Source organism: Hirundo rustica, chromosome 16 (genome assembly GCF_015227805.2).
Source record: "Hirundo rustica isolate bHirRus1 chromosome 16, bHirRus1.pri.v3, whole genome shotgun sequence".
NCBI classification, from domain to species: Eukaryota; Metazoa; Chordata; class Aves; order Passeriformes; family Hirundinidae; genus Hirundo; species Hirundo rustica.
Window position 1 is genome coordinate 9,312,491 of NC_053465.1, and position 20,585 is coordinate 9,333,075.

At 45.0% G+C, this 20,585-nt stretch overlaps 1 protein-coding gene across 2 annotated transcripts; it reads right to left on the reverse strand.

Moving 5' to 3' along the window:
• Window positions 1–877: 877 nt before the first annotated feature.
• On the reverse strand, window positions 878–20,279 carry RPN2 (ribophorin II). 2 transcript variants are annotated; one of them, XM_040079928.1, is made up of 18 exons: window positions 20,241–20,273; window positions 19,948–20,150; window positions 17,497–17,592; window positions 16,660–16,835; window positions 15,741–15,816; window positions 15,224–15,358; window positions 12,993–13,169; window positions 12,511–12,629; window positions 12,046–12,151; window positions 9,577–9,668; window positions 9,334–9,448; window positions 8,806–9,000; window positions 8,201–8,287; window positions 7,602–7,697; window positions 6,395–6,470; window positions 5,380–5,509; window positions 3,668–3,752; window positions 878–1,246 (listed from the first exon to the last, which is right to left on the reverse strand). In XM_040079928.1, exons 1-17 carry the CDS (start codon window positions 20,251–20,253, stop codon window positions 3,701–3,703), a joined length of 1,944 nt encoding a protein of 647 aa, XP_039935862.1. In that variant the 5' UTR covers window positions 20,254–20,273; the 3' UTR covers window positions 878–1,246; window positions 3,668–3,700. The 2 variants fall into 2 exon arrangements, with proteins under 2 accessions (XP_039935862.1, XP_039935863.1); XM_040079929.1 differs by lacking the exon at window positions 3,668–3,752 and having other exon boundaries at window positions 20,241–20,279.
• Window positions 20,280–20,585: the final 306 nt, after the last annotated feature.

Sequence of the window (20,585 nt, forward strand, 5' to 3'; positions counted from 1 at the left end):
TACAAAGAGCAGGAACAGTGAGCTAAGTGTGAACAGCAGCATGGGGGAGAGACAAGGTGGATTTAATAAAGCGGAGTCACGTCTCACACACGTGAAATGCTTTGGAGGATTCAGATCCACACCCTTTATCCACATGTTTGCTTGCTGATGTAATTTTCCTGGATTTCCAGAAGACATTTGATAAGGTTCCTTTGTTAAAAGGCCTTTAAAACAACTGCCCTTGACACACGATGAACAGGAGCAGGGGAGGGATCAACTGTTAAGTTTTCCACGTGGAAGTTGCTCATCAGGAGGAGATTTAGGCCTTTGGTTATTACTATCTGTGAGTCCTTCAGTAACAGCCAATGCTGCTGCCTCAGCACTGCTTGGTGGTCCTGAAGGGAGTAATTAGGTGAGAAATTAGAGTTTGGGTAACTCAAACATGGCCACGTGGCAAGCAGCAGCCTGGCTTTTCCTTTCATAGAGGACCAGAGGCAACAACCTCCATCAGACTCGGATCTGGAGGGAGAAGCTTACCGCCAGAGGCTGGGAAGGAAGTGAAGCCCCTACAGGACCCCCAAAGCTGCTGGGTCAGACACAGCCAGGCAGAGCAGCACCAGGGCTGGCTGCCCACAAGGGCCTGACCCAGCTGGGCACAGCCTGGAGCGGGAGGGACGAGCCTTTGGTGGAGAAAGGCAGGCACAGCCTCACCCAGGGGACAGGCAGCAGGGAACTGCCCCCCAATAAACATGGCCCCCAGGGAAAGGACATGAAAGAACGGGAAGCTTCACACTCAGCAATGACTCACACACAAAATTACCCACCAGAAAAAGCTCTTCTCATTCTCATGTGAACCCAGCTTCCAATCAGTGCCTCTGAGACAGCCAAAACACAACACTCAGGACCATTCTTTCCTCTTTATTCACAAATCTTTAGGATGAGGAAAGGGCATCTTGGGAAAAGCAGATTTGTATTTTCTTCTTCCTTTTTCTTGAAAGGAAACTCAAATGTCCTGGGAGAAGGGGGGAGGATCCAGGGACAAAAAGATTTTCCAGATTCATATGAAAAGCACTCCAGTAGCATGAACACAATGATGAAAATAAAGATTTTAAAAAAAGTTTAACTGGCACCCTTTTGACGTAATATATAAAAAAGAATCATCTTCTGCCTTCCTTCTTCCGGCCTTTCAGTTATTTATTTGCTTCTGCTCTGAAGGCATTTGCTTTGTTTTTCTACATTTCTCCCATTCTTCTGGTACTAGTGTGTCCTGGAAATAAAAATAATAATAAAAAAAGAATTAACTCTTCCAGGCAACAAAGCACTTGCTTGTACAGCACAAGTGTCCCAGACCCCTCATTCTCTAACAAAAGAAGCTTGTTGGACAAACTTCCCCCAAGCACTAATTTGAGTGATAAAATCAGTACTGCTCTGGAATGGGGGATGGAATTCAAGGAGCATGGACATGGTCAGAGGAAATGAAGATTAACTTCTGGTGCTAAAGGGATGAATGTGACTATTAAATTACAGAACTGAACAACAACAAAAAAAAACCAAACCAAAACCCAGGCTGAAGGCAAAGCCTGCAAATATCTTAACTTCTCCTTTTAACAGGGCTGATCCATCTGCTGGGAATTGTTGGTCCATGTTAACACAAAGATCTTCATCTCCCCAAGAAAATCAAGCAGGGCTAGCACAGCAAACCCAACTTTTTGGGGTCCTTTTGCCTTCCATGCCAGACACAGGCACACATCGCATGACACTCCTAACTGACACAGCTGGGGCATCAGAAAACTCAGCAACGAGGGAAAATGCTTGTGACTGCACATGGCAGCAAAATCTAACTTAGGGTTTGTAGATATTAATTTATTTGCAAGCTCTTAGGGCCACAGACACGGTCTGAGAGCTGAAACCCCTCTGCTCTAGGGCAAGGCTGAGGAAGTTGGGGATGCTCAGCCTGGAGAAGGCCCCAGGAAGGCCTCAGTGTGGCCATGCAGGACTTGAAGGGGATTTATGAAGAGGAGTGAGAGGGATGTTTTATACAGGCAGATGGGCAGTGGTTTTAAACTGAAAGAGGGCAGGTTTAGATTAGATGTTAGGAAGAATTTTTTAACTCAGAATGTGGCAAGGCACTGGCACAGGTTGCCCAGAGAAGCTGTTGATGCCCCATCTCTGGAATTTGTTAAAGATCGGGGTGGATGTGGCCCTAAGAAACCTGGTCTAGTGGATGGTGTCCCTGTCTATGGCAGGGGGGTTGGAACTAGAGGACCTTAAGATCCCTCCCAACTCTAACCAGTCTGTGATTCCATGGTCCTCTAGGATTACCTACAGCCCATAAGGAATGGAGGAGTTAAAATACCAGGCTGAGAAACAGAAAACATGCAGGCTGTGGAGAACACACTCATGAGGCACTTGGGAACAGGGCACTAAAAAGCTGCCAACCACTGGCCCAAAGTGATGTTAAAGAGAAGCAATCAGGAGCCTGAACAGCAAACACAGCAGTCAGCTAAAAGGACAAATGACAGCCACCTCCAGTTCCTCTCCAGTCACTTCTTGTAGCTTGTTCTGTGCTCAAGTACCTCAAAATACTCCAGGGAGAGCAAAGACAGCAAAAGGGTGTTTTTCTGAGGGACACAATGCCAAATTTTCCACAGGTAATTTCCATGCAACCATCCTGCACACAGGAGCTCTCACCACACCATTGTGTGCACCATTTGTGTGGCACAACCTCCCAGTGCTGGTTTTGATTTGCACCACAAAAACTGGGCTCCATTCAACTCCCCCATGTGCCTGGAGCACTGACTGTGGATGTGAGAGGAAGCAGATGCTCAGATGTAGCTGTGCAGCACATTGTACAGTGATCTGTCTCATCACAGGACCCATCTCCCTGTTCCCCACAACAAAGCAGTGCACTGAACCAGGAATGAAGCCCCCACGCACACACACTCAGAGCAGGGCAATCCTGCCTCCTACACCACTGTGCACAGGGCAAACTGGGACCTTACCTCTTGGAATGAAAGGAAACAAAGGGCTTGCTCCTGGCAAATGCAATGGAGAGCCAGCACACAGCTGTATGGAATGGAGGGGGCTGGGAGCTGCTGCCTGAGCCATCATGACCTGTTCAGTCTGATGGGAGGGTGACCCAGGACTGGGTTGTGCTCTTGGCTGAGAGAGGTGGTGCTGACCTGGCTCTGCTGCACGGAGCTCTCAGCACCCCAAATGAGGATGTAATTCAGCAGAGTTCCTGGCAGCTGAACAGCCAGAATACTGCAGATGGGGCTTGGGAGTACCAGCAGCAGGATGGGAACAGCCCCAGCATCCAGCCACTTACCATGGTCTCCTCCAGCCAACATTACTAATAATTTATTTATAGGAGCAACAACACTGTTTATTTCATCACCTGAAAGCTGCTTGATGCCCACAACAGCATATTTACATGTGCACACATCACCATACAGACTTCAGACAACTAAAGAAATTACACAAATGCAATTTAGTCTCAAGAGAACATGTACTGCTAATATGCCAACCCAGCTGCAGCCAGGGCACCCCAGCACTGATCTAAAGCCCAATAAGCAATGTTGGGGGAAGCAACTTCAGCTCACACATTTTTTGTCCAAGGAGTGAGTGATGAGGTGAAATGAAAGAGGCAGCATGCCCAGGGAAAGGCAAAATCCAAAAAGGCCCTTACTTCCCGAAGAGCTGGTCACTAGCAAACCCCCTTTTACCGCAGCGTTCTATACTTTGCCAACCTACTGCTCTGCTCTGCAGCGATCCTGCCAAAAGGAGAGAGGGAGAAAGGTTCAGAGAAGACAGGAAGGAAGCAGCCCTGTTCCAGGAACCAGATCCAGTGACAGAAATGCAAAAAGCAAAACCAGGCCTTCTGGTAACTTCTGTAACAAGATGGTTTTCTACAGACAGCCCCCTTGCCTCTCCTTCCCACGCCTGCTGCTGGCCTCCACAGCTTCGCCTCAGTGCAATCTGGTTAATTGTCACTGCACTTCAGCATCTGAGACAGGCAGGCAGTGCCTTCACAAGAAGCTATCTTTTTGAACTTTAAAGTAATGTACAAAGGGTTTAACTTTAGCCTCAGAGAGAAGTTTTACTTTTATGTTTGCCATTGTAGTTGCAGCTTTGTGTCACTTAGAGTGAAAAAGCACACAGACACCCCCTGCAGTGGTTTGAAGCAGCAACCAACCACCTGCATTTATGTGCTAACAGAAGCCCTGGTTGAGCCAAAACACTTAGAAATTTGCTCCATTGTATTATTTTCCCCCAAATCTGTATCCTAGGCAATCTGCACTTAATAACACTGCCTTGTTCATCTTTCAATGAAAATGGAAACATAATTAAATGACATAACAGCCCCAGGGGCAACAAATTTCCCATAGGAAGTTATGCTAACAGGATAAAATGCCACAGGGGAGAGGGCTGGACATCTGAGAGAGCGAGGTTGAGAAAGCTGGGAGGACAGTATGAAAATGGTTAATTACATTAATCACCCTCCTTGACACAGCCATAAATGTAGAGATGCTTTAAAGAAAACAAATCAATGTAACCCTTCTGAAAATTATATTCTTATGGTTGTTTTACAGCTCTTGTCCTGGTTTTAATAGTATCATCAAAATGTGAGACCCCAGGGATATCTATGCAGGTGGGTATCCAGTGGCTCAAAAAGGAGAAAGTAAGGAAAGCACAGGTGTGATGGCAAAGCAAGGCAGTAAAATCATTCTCAAAGTCAAATGCTACATTAGTACAAAAGCTTAAGTCTCACATGGAAACTGTGTGTGGCAGAAGTGAAGGAGAGGGAATGGTGTGACCTCTAACCAAGGCACTGCACTGGGTCAGCAGCCTGCCGCCCACGCCAGGGCAGTCACCCGACACTGTGTGGCAGAAGACACAAGTGTGCAGAATGAAGCCAATGCCAGTACAGAAAGGATGCTGTATCCTAATATCTAACACAATTTCTCCTGGGTTCGCTAGTGTTTGCTGCCTCTTGTCTGCTGCTGCACAGCTGACAAGCAGCTGCTTCCCTTTTCTCTACAATCTCCCCTTAGCTAGAAGGAATACAGCAGTAATTTACTCCCACCTTGCCCTCCTCCTCTTAAAGCCTTTATCACGGGCAGAGCTCCCAAATAGTTGGGCCTCCCCTACATTTACAGTGGTTTAAATAATCTAACACCATTCTAAGAGCTTCCTTCAGCACATGCCACATGGCCAATTCTCTCTGCAGGAGCTGCACCCTGGGGACAGCCCCTCACTGCCCTGCTCAGTTCAAGAGGCAGGGAATGGGGCTGAGCAGCCCAGCCCCACACACAAGGGACAAGAGCCCAAAGCAGTGGTCACACAGCAGCCCCCTGTGCCCTCCTCCCCACTGATGTTAAGGCTCTGTCCCCCCCTTACCGCTTCACAGCTTTCTGAGCCAGCATCCTGTTGCCTGCCAGGAATGTGATGCCACCCAAAATGGCCAAGTACTTCAGAGTCTGGAACATGTTGAGCTGAGTCCAGTAGACATACATGAGTCCCAACATTGCTGGGGAAAAAAAAAAAAAAAAATAAAGACAGAGCTCATGACTGAAAGTGCATTTCAAAGACCAATCATTTGTGATCATCAGAACAACTGTACAGCCAGGCCTAAGCATTTGGCTCCTATCTCATCTCTGAATGGCAGCTCTAAAGACCACACTTTATCACCAGGGAATGAAGACATCTGGGTCCCCATTCTGGAAAGAAAATATGACACTGACAGCTTGCAACCAACCCTCCTGTGGCAGAATTATTACAGACATTAATGGCAATTAAAACGAGGAGGATACTCTGGGTTTCAATAGAGGATATTAAGCTCACACATCTGTAGGGGCTTACAGCTTTATAAAGCTTCCAAGGAAACTGACCTGAACAAAGAAACATAGTGACATTTGGAAATCAACAGATTCAATGTTTTCCCAGCCTGCTACGTAAATAACTGCATAAGCAAGGACATAATAAAACTGATGAAAAAAATTGGTTCAGCTGAAGAACCAGAAGTGCTTTTAGGGGAAGAGCTTTAAAGAAAAGATGTAGCCTTTCATTGTTGAGAGTCCTGCAGGTCTCAATCCCCACAGAACCTCCCCACTCTCAGAAGATAAACGTGCAATAAAGGAAGTGTGACCTCTGGAAATAAGAAGTTCTATCAAGTACAGATAAATGGAGTGAGAGAGGGGCCTGGATAATGACAGCTGTTATAAGCTGATGGCCAAAACAGGTTTATCACCATATTAACAATCAGGAAAAGCAGGAAGGCAGATGGAAACAAGAGAACAAATGTTATGCTGTTATGTCATTAGAGATAATAGACCACGAGCCCATTAACCACAGGCTCTCATCTCTAACTCCCAGGTGAGGAGGTTAAACACAGCAGAAAGCCTCTGACACTCACCAGCATGTCCCAAGTGAAAAATAATGGTGCTGGGAGCAAAGCTGAAGTTGGAGATGTTGGCACCTATCTTGATCCACTAAAGAGGAAAAGAAACAAAATTGGAGTTAAACAGCCTTGTAAACACAAGCCTTCATTTTAAGCTTCAACATCTTTCAAGCCTGCTTAAGATCTCCAGTGAATCCTGTGTATTCTCTATTACTACAAGAGGAGACAGTAGTAATTTTGCTCAAGGCAGCATAGCTGAGCTCCTTCAGTGCAAACTTCTCCTGCTGCTTCTGACTGCCCTAATGCAGTTCCTCAAATATCTTGAACTGATGAGAGAGGAATGCTCCAAATTTAAATAGTGAAAAAGAAATAGACATTGCTATTTCTACCCAGCTGAATTAATTTCCATTAAAAAGAAAAAAAAAAAAAAAGGCAATGCCCTCATTTTGGACTCATATGAAGAACAGCTATAGATACAAGATGTTTCCTCACAATAACACTTTTAGTTTTTGACTACAAAAGATAAAGGCATGAAGGGTGGAAAAGAGAAGCAGCAACAATGAGCTCTTTCATTAAAGTGTCATCAGCTTGTATATTGTGAACTCCACAGACCAGAGGACACGACTGCCTGAATGCCAACTTTCACTGAGACAGGCTAATGGGAAATTACTGTTGGAATCAGTTTCATCTTCCAAATAAGGAATAATTTAACTTCTCAGTCTCAGTGAGATTTTTTTTTTTTTATTGCATTAAGTTCAAAGCACTGACCTGATGATACAGAGAGTAGCAAGGGATGTTTCAACTACAGACACTTAAATGTCCATAAATGGGAATTCAATCTGATAGGATTAAGTAACACACATTTTGTGATGGGTTTATTACACGTGAGGCAGAATAACTGCCTTTTTGCTGTGGAAGTCTAATGTTATTATAACTTAATCTGCTCACTGCTATTCACCATCCCCAGCTGAAGTACACTGAACAAACTCATCCACCTACTTCAACTTGGCAGCAATGTTACTCTGCTTTGACTATAACCTCTAAAAAACCACAAACCAGACCAATGCTCTGCACTGACATCTGCTAGCTGTGACTCCAGCACTGCTGTGCCAGTCATGATTAACCAAGAGTTTTAGCAAGAAGTTGAGCTGTCCAACCTCCTCAAAGTGACTCTGGAGTGGATGGGAAGAGGTGTCGTTCTTCTGTGACCCAGTTCACTCACCAAGATGAGCAGCAAAAGCAGCGGGGAGAGAACCAGAGCTGTGAAAGTGTTGGAGACCACTGTGGGAGGCCTCTTCTCAGGCTCCCTGAAGAGGTGCTGCAAACAAACAAAACCAACTCATGAGCAGGAGCGTTCCAACAGAGCAGCTTCTCTGCTCCCCACATGACCAGCTGCAGCCCAGGTGCTGTTCTCAGAGGTTCCTCTGGATGAGAGCCATTCTTCTTAAGGCAAAGACTGAACTCTTTAAAGCAGTGTCTATTCCAGCCTCTGCATGTTTGATTTCTTGCACAGTTAACTATTCCTGGCACTCACAGGAGCACTTGTTAGCTTGACATCAGCCCAGATGGCTGGAATGAAACAGAGACCTTTCCATGGTGCTTACCTGCCCAAATCTTCATGTCTGAGTCTTTTCACTGACACCAGTTGCTCTCTCATAGGTAAAACACACAGCTTTTTTATTCATACACCATAGAATGCCAACAAATTTCTTTCCATTAAGCAGTAACTCTGGTCTTTCTTTAATTACATTACTTACAAATAAATTATGATGAGAACACATAACACTAAGCCCTCATCTCCACATATAATCTTGACTGTACCTGGATTTCAGGTTTGGGAACAAAGAGGTTCTTGGACTGGACTGTGGATGGTGCATCCTCTTCTGGGAATGTGATCACAACATCAGCCTGAAATGAAAGTGTGCAGCTTCATGCATTTAAAGCTAAATGTATAAAACCTATTCCATTACTGTGCTCTATTTCCTTATTTGACAATCTATGATTTACATAATTAGTAAAGGAAATTGAGAAGAAGACACCAGATTTTTTAAGAAGCAACCTCTCCTAAACAAGGGCAATAATGTCATTTACCCATCATTAAGAACTGGATTTATTTCCAGCAGAGAAAGAACAGAGACGTTAAACCCTGAGAGCCTGCTGTGAAATTGCAATCAAACCCATAAACCTTCTGAAGTTTCTGCACTACCACATAATGAAATTAATGTTAATTTCTGTCTTGCTTTGATGTAAAGTTTACTTAAAACTTGTGCAATGAACAGCAAACCTCAGAGCCCATAAATAGCCAATAGGATTCTGGTTCACTAAAAAGAAAACATTTGATCTTTTTGCTTCCATGCCTGTACCATGCCCTCCTGTTAGACTGTCGGTAACAACAAAACTACATCGTCCCACTTGCAGCTACATACCACATTCCAAAGGATTGGATTTTCCAGAGTGGCATCTCCAATGATCAGGTAAAGAGTGTAGGTCCCAGAGGCAGAGTCAAATTCAGTCTTCCTTTCAGAGGTATCCAGTTCAAATTTGTACACATTCTTGCTGTCTGGTTCTGCAACAAACACCACCTCCTGGCCAGTCTTTTGGTTGTGAAGTCGAACGAAAGTCTGCAAGGAAGATTGTAACATTCAAGGCCTTTTCAGTCAGCAATCTACATTAAAAAAAAAAATCAGAAGTGTGCTTTTACAGGGCAGGCTATGTGCACTCGGTCTGTGGAATTAAATACAACACAATACCAGAGCCAGGAGAGGTTTCATTTAACAGACAGACAAAACAAATGAAGTGAATCTCCCATCTAGTGAGATCAGCAATCTTCACAGTACATATCAGAAATATAAGGCTTCTCAAAACCTATCAAATCTTTTCAAGAGCAACTGCCACCTCAGATGCTTCATGATGGAACATCTTGGTAACATGGCAATGACAAAAATTCTCCTAACCTGGTGAGGGATGAGTTCAGCTCCACTGTTCACATCTATCAGCTGGAAGGATAATGCAAAGTTCTGATGGCTGTCAGCAGTGAACGAGCCCTTGGCTTTGGCTGGGTAAGCTACCCTAGGAGGAAAAAAACCACACAGAACTGAGGTGATCTTCCAAGAGAAGACCTGGTGCTCAGAGAAACCAAGGCTCTAGTCTGGAAGCCAGGCTGCCCTTCCAGGATCACACACCCCACGCTGTTTTACCTGGTTGTTTTGGGCGCAATGCTCTGATCTTTATCCACGGTAGAAAGATCGACATTAGTAATCCCCACTTCTGTGGAAACTTTTACTTTCAGCTGCAACAAAACACAACAGAAAATTCTTCAGAGCGCTCTACGTACACCAATTATGGTCAAATTCACTGCAGATGCTTTAGCTCCTCTGTCTTTTCCCCAAAGGGGGTCTTATGACAAAGCTCAAGTCAGAGCCTAACCTACACAAAAGGATCTGCAGCAATTTACCTTCTGGCAAAGCTCCTGCACCAGTCACTGACCCTGAGCCATCCCCTTCCTCCCTGCACAAGCAGCCAGCTCTGCAGACACCAACTTCTCAGGCACGCTGGAATTAGCTGCTCTTGAGTGAGCTGTTTTTAATGAAACAGTCCAACTATCCAGATCCAGCTAGTTTCCCTTCTGAACTAACAGAAACGAGCTATTAAAGATTACATCACATATGATACAGCTTCACACTGCCTGTGCATATGCCCTTCTATTTTCTGAACAGCAATTTGAGACAAGAGGTCTCTGGACAGCAACAGTTCTGCCTCTGTTGGCTCCTGAAGCCCAACAGGTCTCCGTGGATTTTATTACCAGGAGGCAAATGCCAAAGCATTCCTGCAGACCTGCACTTTGTCCAGGAAGCTTTCCTTCAGTCACAGCATTCACCCCTTAGTGCTGGGCAGCCAGTAAGGCCCTGCCCTTTATCACACTCCTCTGTGCTAAGTGCAGTATAAACCCCAAGCAGAGAAATGATTTCCTGCCCTTTCCCCAGCCCCAAACCACAGCCCATTCAGGCACTGAGCCAAGTGTGTTTGACTGATTTCAATTCGTCTCTCAAACATAAGCACTCACTGCAGTCTGTAGTTTTTAATTAGCACATTTGTTCTCACAGCTTACAAATGCTCCCCTAGAGAATTGAAGTTTCACTGCCAAAATATTTTTCGTCTTATACTACAATTTGTTATTACAGGTTTGCTCATGTGAACCAGCCCCACACCCTCAGCCCGAAAAATAATTCACATAGAACCTGTAGGAAAAATACGTAAAAACATTAACTAAACTATTCAGGTCAGACTTCAAACAAGATCATCTTGGCAATTCCTTTACAACAAAAAGCGTAATTTAAGAGAGAGGATACCCCAAAAATGGATCCATTAACATGCAGATGATTCAGGTTAATTTTAGCAAAACCTTATCTTGTTCCAAGATGGGGGCAAAAAAAGATGGACTAATGAAATATTAATTTAAAAAAAGGTGTGTGGAAGCAACTCAGAGCTGCTGCACACAGCCCCTCCAACTGCACAGTACACAAACATCTCTCAAATATTTTAATGCCAGGAAATGTAGTCTCTGCCTGAGTAATAACCCACTGGTTTAGCTCATTACTGTCAAAACGATGGTGCATTAAGGACAATTAATGCTAATAACAGTAAGGAAAAAAGCAGCTCCCCAGCAGTCCTCCCCCGTAACAATGTGTCTTATTAGCAGCGGTTCCCACAAAGCTGCTGGGCTAATACATTCCTGCCGGTGCCTCCCTGTGCCAGCCCCAGCTTAAGCAGGACAATCCAGCCCCTTCTGACACCCCTGAGTGCCATTACTGCTCCACTGACAGAGCCAATTTGATATTCAGAGTAAAGGTCAGCAGTTGTGTCTTCCTCCACTCCAAGCTAAATGCGTTGGAAGACTTGAAATGCTAATTGTTTCCTTAAATAGGTGATTGAGGGCAAAAATTCACCCTGGGAATGGACCTCTTCAGAGAAGAGCATTCTCAGCTGTTGACACTGGGGTGACACGTGAACAGACAGAGAAGTCACATTCCCCTCGCTGTAACAAACTTGAGGAAAGGAAAACTCCAAATGTTTATATAACACTGCTGCTCTTCAGAAAGGTGTGGTCTAACAGCTTTTGCCACCAAAAGGGCTGTGTATGCATGAAAAGAAAACTTCATCTGCTTTAGTTGCTGCTTCTCCACTATAAAATCTTCACCATATACACGATTTGGAAACGCCAAAAGACTCCTTTGACTCTCTTCTAGGGCTCTAGAGTTTATACAAACAGACAACAAATGCTCAGCTTCCACAATCAGGCAATCCCCAGACAACCGAGAGCCAAGATTTATGGGCTCAACTCTGGAATGCTCTGAAGAACTCACACTTGGTAATCGTTTCTGCATATCGACTTAGGGCTGCCACATAAACACCTTCACTGTTACCCTTTGTTCATATGCTGTCAGATCAGCATCTAAGTGATAAGACAGGTTTGAAACTTAAACAAATCCCTTTTGATCATGCATTTAATCTGGTTACTGGCCATAATCCTGAGTCAAAATCCAATGCATTACAGAAAAGCATGTGATAAAAATTCCATACAACTGGCAACATCCTTCATAAGTATAAATAAAAAGCTGTTTCAGTGACTAGGTACAGAATGAAAATACATCAAAGAGCACACCCACCTCCACTTTGTTAGCAATAAATCGCTTATCTCCATCTACACTGATAGAGAAGTCATAATATCCACTAGCAGGTTTCACATTCATGAAGTTCAGCTCAAAGAAATCTCTGTAACGAAAAAACCCAAGGAGTTAAGAAGCCTCCAAATATGCTACATTAAACAGGCAAACAAACACAGCACAAAACTAACATTTTTAAGTGCAGCAGGTAAAGAATTCTTCAAAGCTGACCAAAGTCAAAAGAACATTGGAATTTCCCACTCCCAGTCAAAAGAAAAGACAACAGAAATTCACCATCACCACCAAATGTGATCAGTCACTCTACACTAACAAAACACAACCACAGCATTTTGAGTTTTCTATCACAGAAGGATTTCTCTGGTGGAAAAACACTAATGGAATATTAAGTCCAACATTGCTTAAATAACACCTGTTTGCCTTTCTCTAAAAATAATCTTATTTTCTTACCCAGAGAGAGTAAATGGTAGCTGTTGAAGGACAACGGCTTTGTTAGACACAGACTTGGCTTGGTCAAGCTTTACAGAAACTTGAGTCAGTATCTGGGACATAACATTGGTCACTTGCAGCTACAAGAGAAAAACCAGCATTTCTGTGAGACTTATCCCAGAAAGAATGCAGGAGCACAGACAACGCGGTACCCCTCTGTGTTATACACCCAGAGCTCTGCCCTGCTCAGCAGCCCAGATTCTCTTGTTCTTTCTAACAAGGAAGGTGAAGAGCTGACTTCCACACCACGCTTTCTTGAGGCAGTGCCTGGTAAGCCCTGGTAAGCTGAGATTCCTAAGAGTCACTTCACAAAAGCACTAAAACCCCAGATCTGCTGGAGCCTGGGTCACAGAGCTAGAAGTGAAGGACATCAGCTTACAGTTTCAGTCAGCCCAGAGCTACAACACCACAGGCTGAGCCAAGATTTGGGGCTGAGGCCTTACCCTGAGCACGGGCTGGTGATGAGACACAGCTGCAGCCCCATCAGGGACAACTATGATGGGCAAGTGGAAGCGGTTCTGGGATAAGGAACCTGCAGCACGAGCAACGCTGAAAGCCTCTGAGAGGGTCTCAAAGTTCTTCTTGCTAAAAATCGCATTCATCAGCTGGATAACTTGATCCTGAAAGAGGAAAAGTCAACCACGTATAAGCACCAGCAGCTTACCACAACATTGCAAACTGGCTCAGTATTATGTTATTAATGAAAACATCATTCATAAAAGACTGTTTTATTTTCCATTTGCTTTAAAAACAGTTCAAATTATGAGGCAACCCAAAATTACCTACCTTAGGAATTTCGTGTGCATTCTTATTCTTGGCTGGGAGGTTCCAACCACAATGGCTGGAACTGCCTCAAGAACTTGGAAAAGCACAATATGGATCCACCTCTGCAAATGATGTGTTTTGGAGTAAAAAGATGCCATCAGCTCAACTACCCAGACTGCATGTGGCTGCAAAAAGACAACTTGGCTGCAAGAGCTGCACGACTGTCTTCATACAGTGGAGCACGACCAGGCTGGATGTCCTGGCTACCTGCCAGGCTGGGAAGGGCACGGAGCAAAGCATCCCAATGCCTCTGGAAGGAGCCAGTCTAGGCCCATGCAGGCTTATCCCCTTAGGCTCAGCAGTGTCCTCAAGCTAAGAGGATTAACTTTAAAGCAGTACCACCAGGAGCACAGAGCCAGCTCTGGCTCTGGGATGTGCCAAAGCTAATTTGTTCTCTCCAAAGTAGGAGTGGGACAGCATCCCCACAGCTGGTTTTGCAGCCTGACTCGGTAGGGTTAGGACATCTGCACCACTCTGCAGAGTATTCATTACCAATCATTATTCAGCTTCTTCCATCACCCCCTGCTAGTCTGGAAAACAGAGGGATTGGCTGCCTCTACTTCGATCCAAACCAAGGATTTTGGGCTAAATTCTAATGAGAATGAGAACAATCAAAGACAATCCCAAATAAAGCAATAGGGATACAACTTAGTGACCTACAAAGAACACTTCCAAATGAAATCCACTGCATCTCAAATTTTCTCTCTCCTGCTTGTACCAGCGAACACCAAACAACATCACAACTAGAGAAAGCATCCAGACAAATGCCACAAAAACCCTGCACAGTGCAAATCCTGCAGTGTTTTTCATGTCTGTGGAGGGCATGGCACTGCTCCAGACCCTCCTCATCAACTGACGCTCTCATTGAAGTTGTGGGGAGAAAAAAACAGGGAGTTATTTTTTTCAAATACTACATGTATTTTTTAAAGATGGTTTTGTGGCATTCCAAGGGCACTCTCACCCTTCACCAGAGATAAAGCCTTGAGCCCCAACAGCAGCACTTCTGACAGCACAATTCTGAAAAAAAAACCCTAAACCATTTCCCTTAATTGGTCTTTTCTTTAATTTGGACATTGACAGTTTGAATTGTGTGTGGCAGAATCGCCACCTCAGAAATGACATCAAAATTACTTTGCATTCGTCTGTTTGGCAGCAGTGTGGAAAAGAGCCAGGACTGAAGTCAGATGTCTTAGAGTGGCTCCAGTCTTAACCCTGCCACTTTGGCTGGTGCTTTAGGGAGCTGCCATTCTCACTCCAAAGTACATCTAACTCCATTAACGTGTGGAAAAAAATATCAAGTGGATAGCTTGCACTAATGATTTCTAGCTTAACCAAGATCAAAAGAAACTTCCAGCGGTCTTTCATCTTAGACAAGAAGTTTTTTTCATCTGGATTCCTGCAGACATGGTAATGTTGTCTCTCTTTTGGGCACCCCAAACTGGGGTGCCTGCATTTCCTCACAGATAAGGAACATTTGCAAAACACCTTGAAATGCTGGAGAGTACTACAGGTGCCAAATACCAGAACAAACTCTGAAACAAGGGGTTTTTTTTCAACGCCTTGTCTCAATAAACAAAGAAAAACTAAGCTTCACTTGCAATTTCCTTCCGTACACTTGAAAAAGGAAAAAACCCAACAAATCCAGCCTGTGATCTTTAAGTTGGAACTTCCTCTTAGATTCTGTTTCCTGGCATTCCCTCCACAATGCCCTTTTTCACTGAGTGTGTTCAATACTTCTTCCAGTAGAAATTCTACCCAATTACACCAGGCTCTGGCACTGCAACAGAGGGACTGAGCAGATCCTTTTTGGAAGCTGGAGCATTCAAGGAAGGAAAGAACAGGTACAGACCTCCTTTATTGCTGGCTCTGTACCAACATGGTCTGACAGCTTATAGGCAGCAGCAACAAACAGGGCAGTGGTCTCAATTCCTTCTTCAAACTGCAGGTAAACTCCACCCAGGTCATCCAAGCGAGCGACAAGATCCTGATAGAAAGAGTTATCAAATTTTAAATTGCATTCTAGTGGATCTGCAGAAGTTAACTCTGCTGTTAGGCCTGTAATGAAGAGTTATCTGTATGGGATCATGGATATATATTTTTAATAGTTATTTAGAAACAGGAAGAAAGAAAATCCTTCAGCCTTTAGTGGATTTAATTATATGTAAAGTCAGGATTTTCTGTGTTTCAGTCTGCTGTGAAGCAAATAAAAGTCCAAGGAATTATCTGCTTGAAAGCAAAGCCACGTCATGCAGGCACACAATTAGCCAGGCTGGTTTTTAATTTTTTTTTCCCACATTAATACACCTTTTAGTTCTAAAGCAATCTAGCAAATTTCTGAATAATTAGAGAGCACAGTATGTTCCTACCTCAATCTCCTCAACAATGCTACTTAGATCTGCCTGCTGGGACAGGTAAGATGCCGTCTCCAAAGCCTGGATGGTTCTTAAACAAGAACAAACAAAACCAAACAAGTGTATGATTATCCCTTCCTTAAAAACCAAGCATCATTTAAATTAAAGCAAGTGCATTTTCTATTCTGAAAGAAGTGTAAACCAGCTGTTCCTGCCTTCAGTTCACTCAAGAGAATGAACCTGAAGTGATTTAGTGTGAACTTAGCATTCATTACAGAATGCCACTTCAGCTGCATCAGCACTGCAAGAAACTCAGACTCAAAGGCAGAGAAGAAAACAAACTGATCCCTGCAGAGCACAGATCCCAGACTTGCTACTGAAGCTTCCAGGAATCCATTTTTTTAGTCAACAAAGCAAGTTTTGAAGTTTCCCTTTCTTCCCCAGCCTTTAAGGGACATTCTGTTCTCCTGTGTCACAGCGAAACAAATTTTTTTTGGTGATAAATGCCAAGATTCCTTCAGCTTACTGGCACATATTTTCCAGCTCACAGTGCATGCACCCCAAACTACAAACAGGGCTGAGAAAGAGCACTAAGTCTGCTGCAACCATAAATGACACAGAATCATGGCTGGCTATAAAGTAAAAATTCTGTCGTCACTCCTTTTAAGTGGAGGCTTTTTTTGGGATACCACCCCTTTTTTGATCATTCTCCTTGAGCTAAACCGAATAGAAAAGTTCATTTACAAAATCACACAAAAATAGCCCTAAAACATATATTTCTATCCCCTGAGGAACGATGAACTGGACAAATATATCAAATGAAAACTCCTACTCTACTACATTTATATTACAAATATTAAGCATTAAAATACTCTTTAATTCCAAGCCCAGTTGCCTGGAGGACAAACGTGAATCCCTCCTGTGTGAGACTTACGCCAGCACGCTCTCTTCCTTGCTGAGACGGGCAGTGAGAGCACTCAGGGCTTCCTGGGATGCCAAAGGAAGGCCAAAGCCACTCAGGGCACCAACAGCGTGGAAGATCTGGGTGACTGAGGAATCCTCACTGACAGCTGCCAGCAGCAGCTCCCTGGTCTCATTTGAAATGGTCACCTGAGGAAGAGCACAGTGATTCACACTTGAAAAAACATGGCCTTCAAATCACCACTGATTCCTTCCTGGAGCAGCATTACACTGGTGAACTACTATAAGCTTCTAGGGAAAATCCATTTATCATTCATTATTTTTTAGTTTAATTGATTAAATCCTTAAGTTTTGCTGTCAACCATCAATTAGTCAGGATAATCCATTGAGATTTAGCCTGCTACTGCTTTTCACGTGGCATCTCCTCCTTGTGTAGTAGCCAGGGGTACTGATGACAAAGAGGGCTTGGACAACTCATCCCAGTTCAGCAAGGGTGGTCTGCAACTGTATCCAGCAGTGTTCCAACACCCAAACAGTCTGTCATCCACACAGAGTTTCTAATTGACACAGTCCTGAGAATTCTAACAAAATGTGCTGCCTTTTTCCTTAGCCATCAGTGTTTAATTGAAAAAAAATCCCCTCAGAATTACCCTGGACCAAATATTTGTGTTATATATTTATACTTTGCCTTGTGTAGAGCACGCTCAAACATTTATTTACCCAAGGCACAACAGAGAATAATCCACTAAAAGAAAGTAAAAGTTATGCATAAAACAAACCCAAGAAAAAGTATCAAGGCAAGAATTTCCTTGGTAATATCTGTTGGCAGAACTCGGGGCTCCACACTCACCTCACAGCCTGACAGGACCTGGATGGACTGGGCAGCATAAAAGAGGGATTCCACACTGCTGGAGTCCACATGGGATTTGATGAACTTGCATGCAGCCTGTGGAGAAACAGAATTTAACATAAAACACTGAGAGGAGATTTAAATGATACCCTAAGACAACTCCATGAACGCCGTGCATTTTCATACCCCCCAGATCCTACTCTGCCAAGTCCTGCACAGAAACAAGGGTGGTCCCTCCAAAAAGACATAAGGAATTTGCACATAAGCTCTACTGCAACCGTAATTCAAACCTAAAATGAGTATAATTATAGTCTATCAAAATTAAAGTGTAACAGGTGTATTTAGTAGGGCAAATCTTCCAGGATAAAGAAAAGATAAACAGAAATTCTGTAGGTGAGCTTCCTTTCCAGATGTATATGACACCATCATTAACGGATACAAATACAGAATTTCAAAGAGTGCAAAGAGAAAAGTGGGGCAAGCAGGCACAGCATAAAGCAATGGAACTGCATGTTCATCTGCATTTACTGGCAGCTGGATAGATGGATCACTGGGATGGATTTTAACCAGAATATAACCAAGAATTAACTGCTCACACATAATGGACAGGGCTTTGAGAATGTGGAGCACAGGCCTTTACAAGCAGGACAGGACTGCATTACCTAGGAATATTCCTACACTTTCCCCTGGCTGAAGAGGATCAGGTTAGAGATCACTTAATCAAACCTGACACCCTCACATCCTGGGCCTCAATGGGATGCAGCCACCAGTGCTCTGGAAGCTGGCAAATGTTATTGCAAAGCCATTCTCTATCATCTTTGGAAGCTCATGGAAAACAGGAGGTGCCTGAGGATGGGAGGAAAGCCAATGTCACTTCAATCTTCACAAAGGGCAAGGAAGAAGACACCAGGAAGCACAGGCCAGTCAGCCTCACCTCCAGCCCTGGAAAGGTGCTGGAACAGCTCATCCTGGCTCTCATCTCAAAACATGTGGAGGAAAAGCAGGTGATGAACAGTAGCCAACAAGGATTCACCACGGAGAAATCATGCTCAATGGAATAGCCTTGCAGGAGATGGGCATGGGGGGTCCTGGTGGACAACAAACTGTCCATGAGCCAGCAGAGTGTCCTGGGGGCCAAGCAGGTAGGTGGTATCCTGGGGTGCACTGGGGAGAGCACTGCCAGCAGGTCAGGGACATGATCCTGCCCCTCTACTCAGCCCTGCTGAGGCACAGCTGGAGTGCTGGGCTCCCCAGCTCAAGACAGACAAGGACAGACTGGAAGGCTGTGAAGATGATGAGAGACTGGGGAACCTCTCAAGAGGGAAGGCTGAGGGAGGTAGGACTGTTCAGCCTCAAGGAAAGCTTATCAGTGCACACAAACATCTTAGGGGTGGGTCATTCCACAGCAGATGTTCAAGTGTTATACCTAGCTATTATTTTTACTACCTCTACCTTTTAAATAGCCCCACCCTCTGAAGAGGTGCACTGTGCAGAAAAAGGTCTCACCACAAACCTCAAGAAATAAGTAAATAAATAAACAAATAAATGCTGTTTCCCTGCAAAGGCTGTGCTATCACTGCCAGAACTAGGAATTAATAAAAAAATCCAGCCACAATGACACAAAGCAAAGCAGCAATTCTCAGTGTAGCCCACAGATGACCAGTAAGTGGCCATGACAAGGAGTGCACCGAGATGAACCTCATCCTCAGGAGCCTCAAAGTCAACAGCTTATGTGCAGCATTCAAAAGAGAGACCAAGGGCAAAAGGTTTAGAAGCTCTGCAGTGGATGAATCTCTGAGGAAAGAACAAATTTCTATTTACGGTTCACAAGCCCAGGTCAACATCCACGTGCACGTGAGCAGGTGTGCCTGTGTGAGGAGGCTGCTACAAGCACAACCTGCAATAGTTAAACTTGAAATGCTTAGAGACACAGCACAGCAAGAGTTATGTTGATACCACCAGTCTTAAAATTATATAAATAATTATACATAAAAATAGCACCACCTGAATTCAGTACTTGAACCGAAACAAACTAATGGGAACTCTGTTTAACAGTACGGTGCACCAAATGTGCCACAGGCAGGGAACTTATTCACAAGGCAGTTAAACAAATTGATACCTACAGTCCCATCACAACGGGCCGTGGAGGAGCGAGCCCTGCGGCCACCATTGACAGGCACTGAGTGTGAGTGAGCCAGGGCCACGTTACTGCCCGGACAAAGATGTAATTTATCCAAATAACACATGAGAGTCGCCAACCACCGGTGATACTCCGGTACGAAATAAGGATAAAACGCACGTATGTTTTACATTTGGCACACGGCCCTGTCCAAGCAGAGTTCTCTCTATAAACTCATATTATATTAATTAGTTGTCTGTCACTGCTATGCAGCAGCCCCTCAGACAGCAAAGCGTCCCCGGGTAGCGATAGCCGGGCCTTCCCCCGCTCACCTTTTCATCCGCCACCCGCACCCCGAGGCTGCTGAGCCCCACGATGGAGTAGTAGGCGGCCCGCACGTCGGTGAAGGGCCGCTCCAGCACCGCCCGCAGCCGCGCCAGGTCGCGGGCAGCGAGACGATGGCTGGGGACAAGGGCCTGGGCACCGGCGAGGAGAAGCAGGAAGCTGAGCGCCGCCTCCAGACGCAGCGTCGGGCCTGCGGAGAGATAAACGCGTTACTCCGCGTCTCCCCATCCCCGCGGTACCAGTACCGATACCAGCCCCGACCCTGCCGCCCTCGCCTCACCCGGCGCCGCCATGTTGCCGCCCCTCCCGCGCCACGGCGCCGCTTCCGCCCCACGCCCCGCCCCAGCACGCTCCATCATGCCACGGGAGGGGTGAGAAGGACGGCGTATTATGCGAAGGTCCCTCAGCTTCACTGCTGCCCCATAAGACAACCGAGAAACTGTGAACAAGAGTGAAGCGAGCGGAGAGGGCGAGGCAGGCAAGGGGGTCGGGGGGCTGCGGGATCGCCAGGCCACGGGGATAAGTGACTCCCCCGGCTGGCGGGCGTGGTACGGGCCTCCCGGCGGGCCTCGGGGGCGGCCCCTGGAGGGGATGTGGGCTGCACTGATTGGCCGGGGCGCCTTAA

What these genes read in the sequence shown, in the direction of transcription:
- RPN2 (XM_040079928.1), bottom strand. An exon ending in ATCCAATCCTTTGGAATGTG is followed by an intron (nt 8,288 to 8,805) that starts GTATGTAGCTGC and finishes CTTTCATTTCAG; the next exon opens with GCTGATGTTGTGATCACATT. An exon ending in TTTTCACTTGGGACATGCTG is followed by an intron (nt 5,510 to 6,394) that starts GTGAGTGTCAGA and finishes TTTTTTCCCCAG; the next exon opens with CAATGTTGGGACTCATGTAT.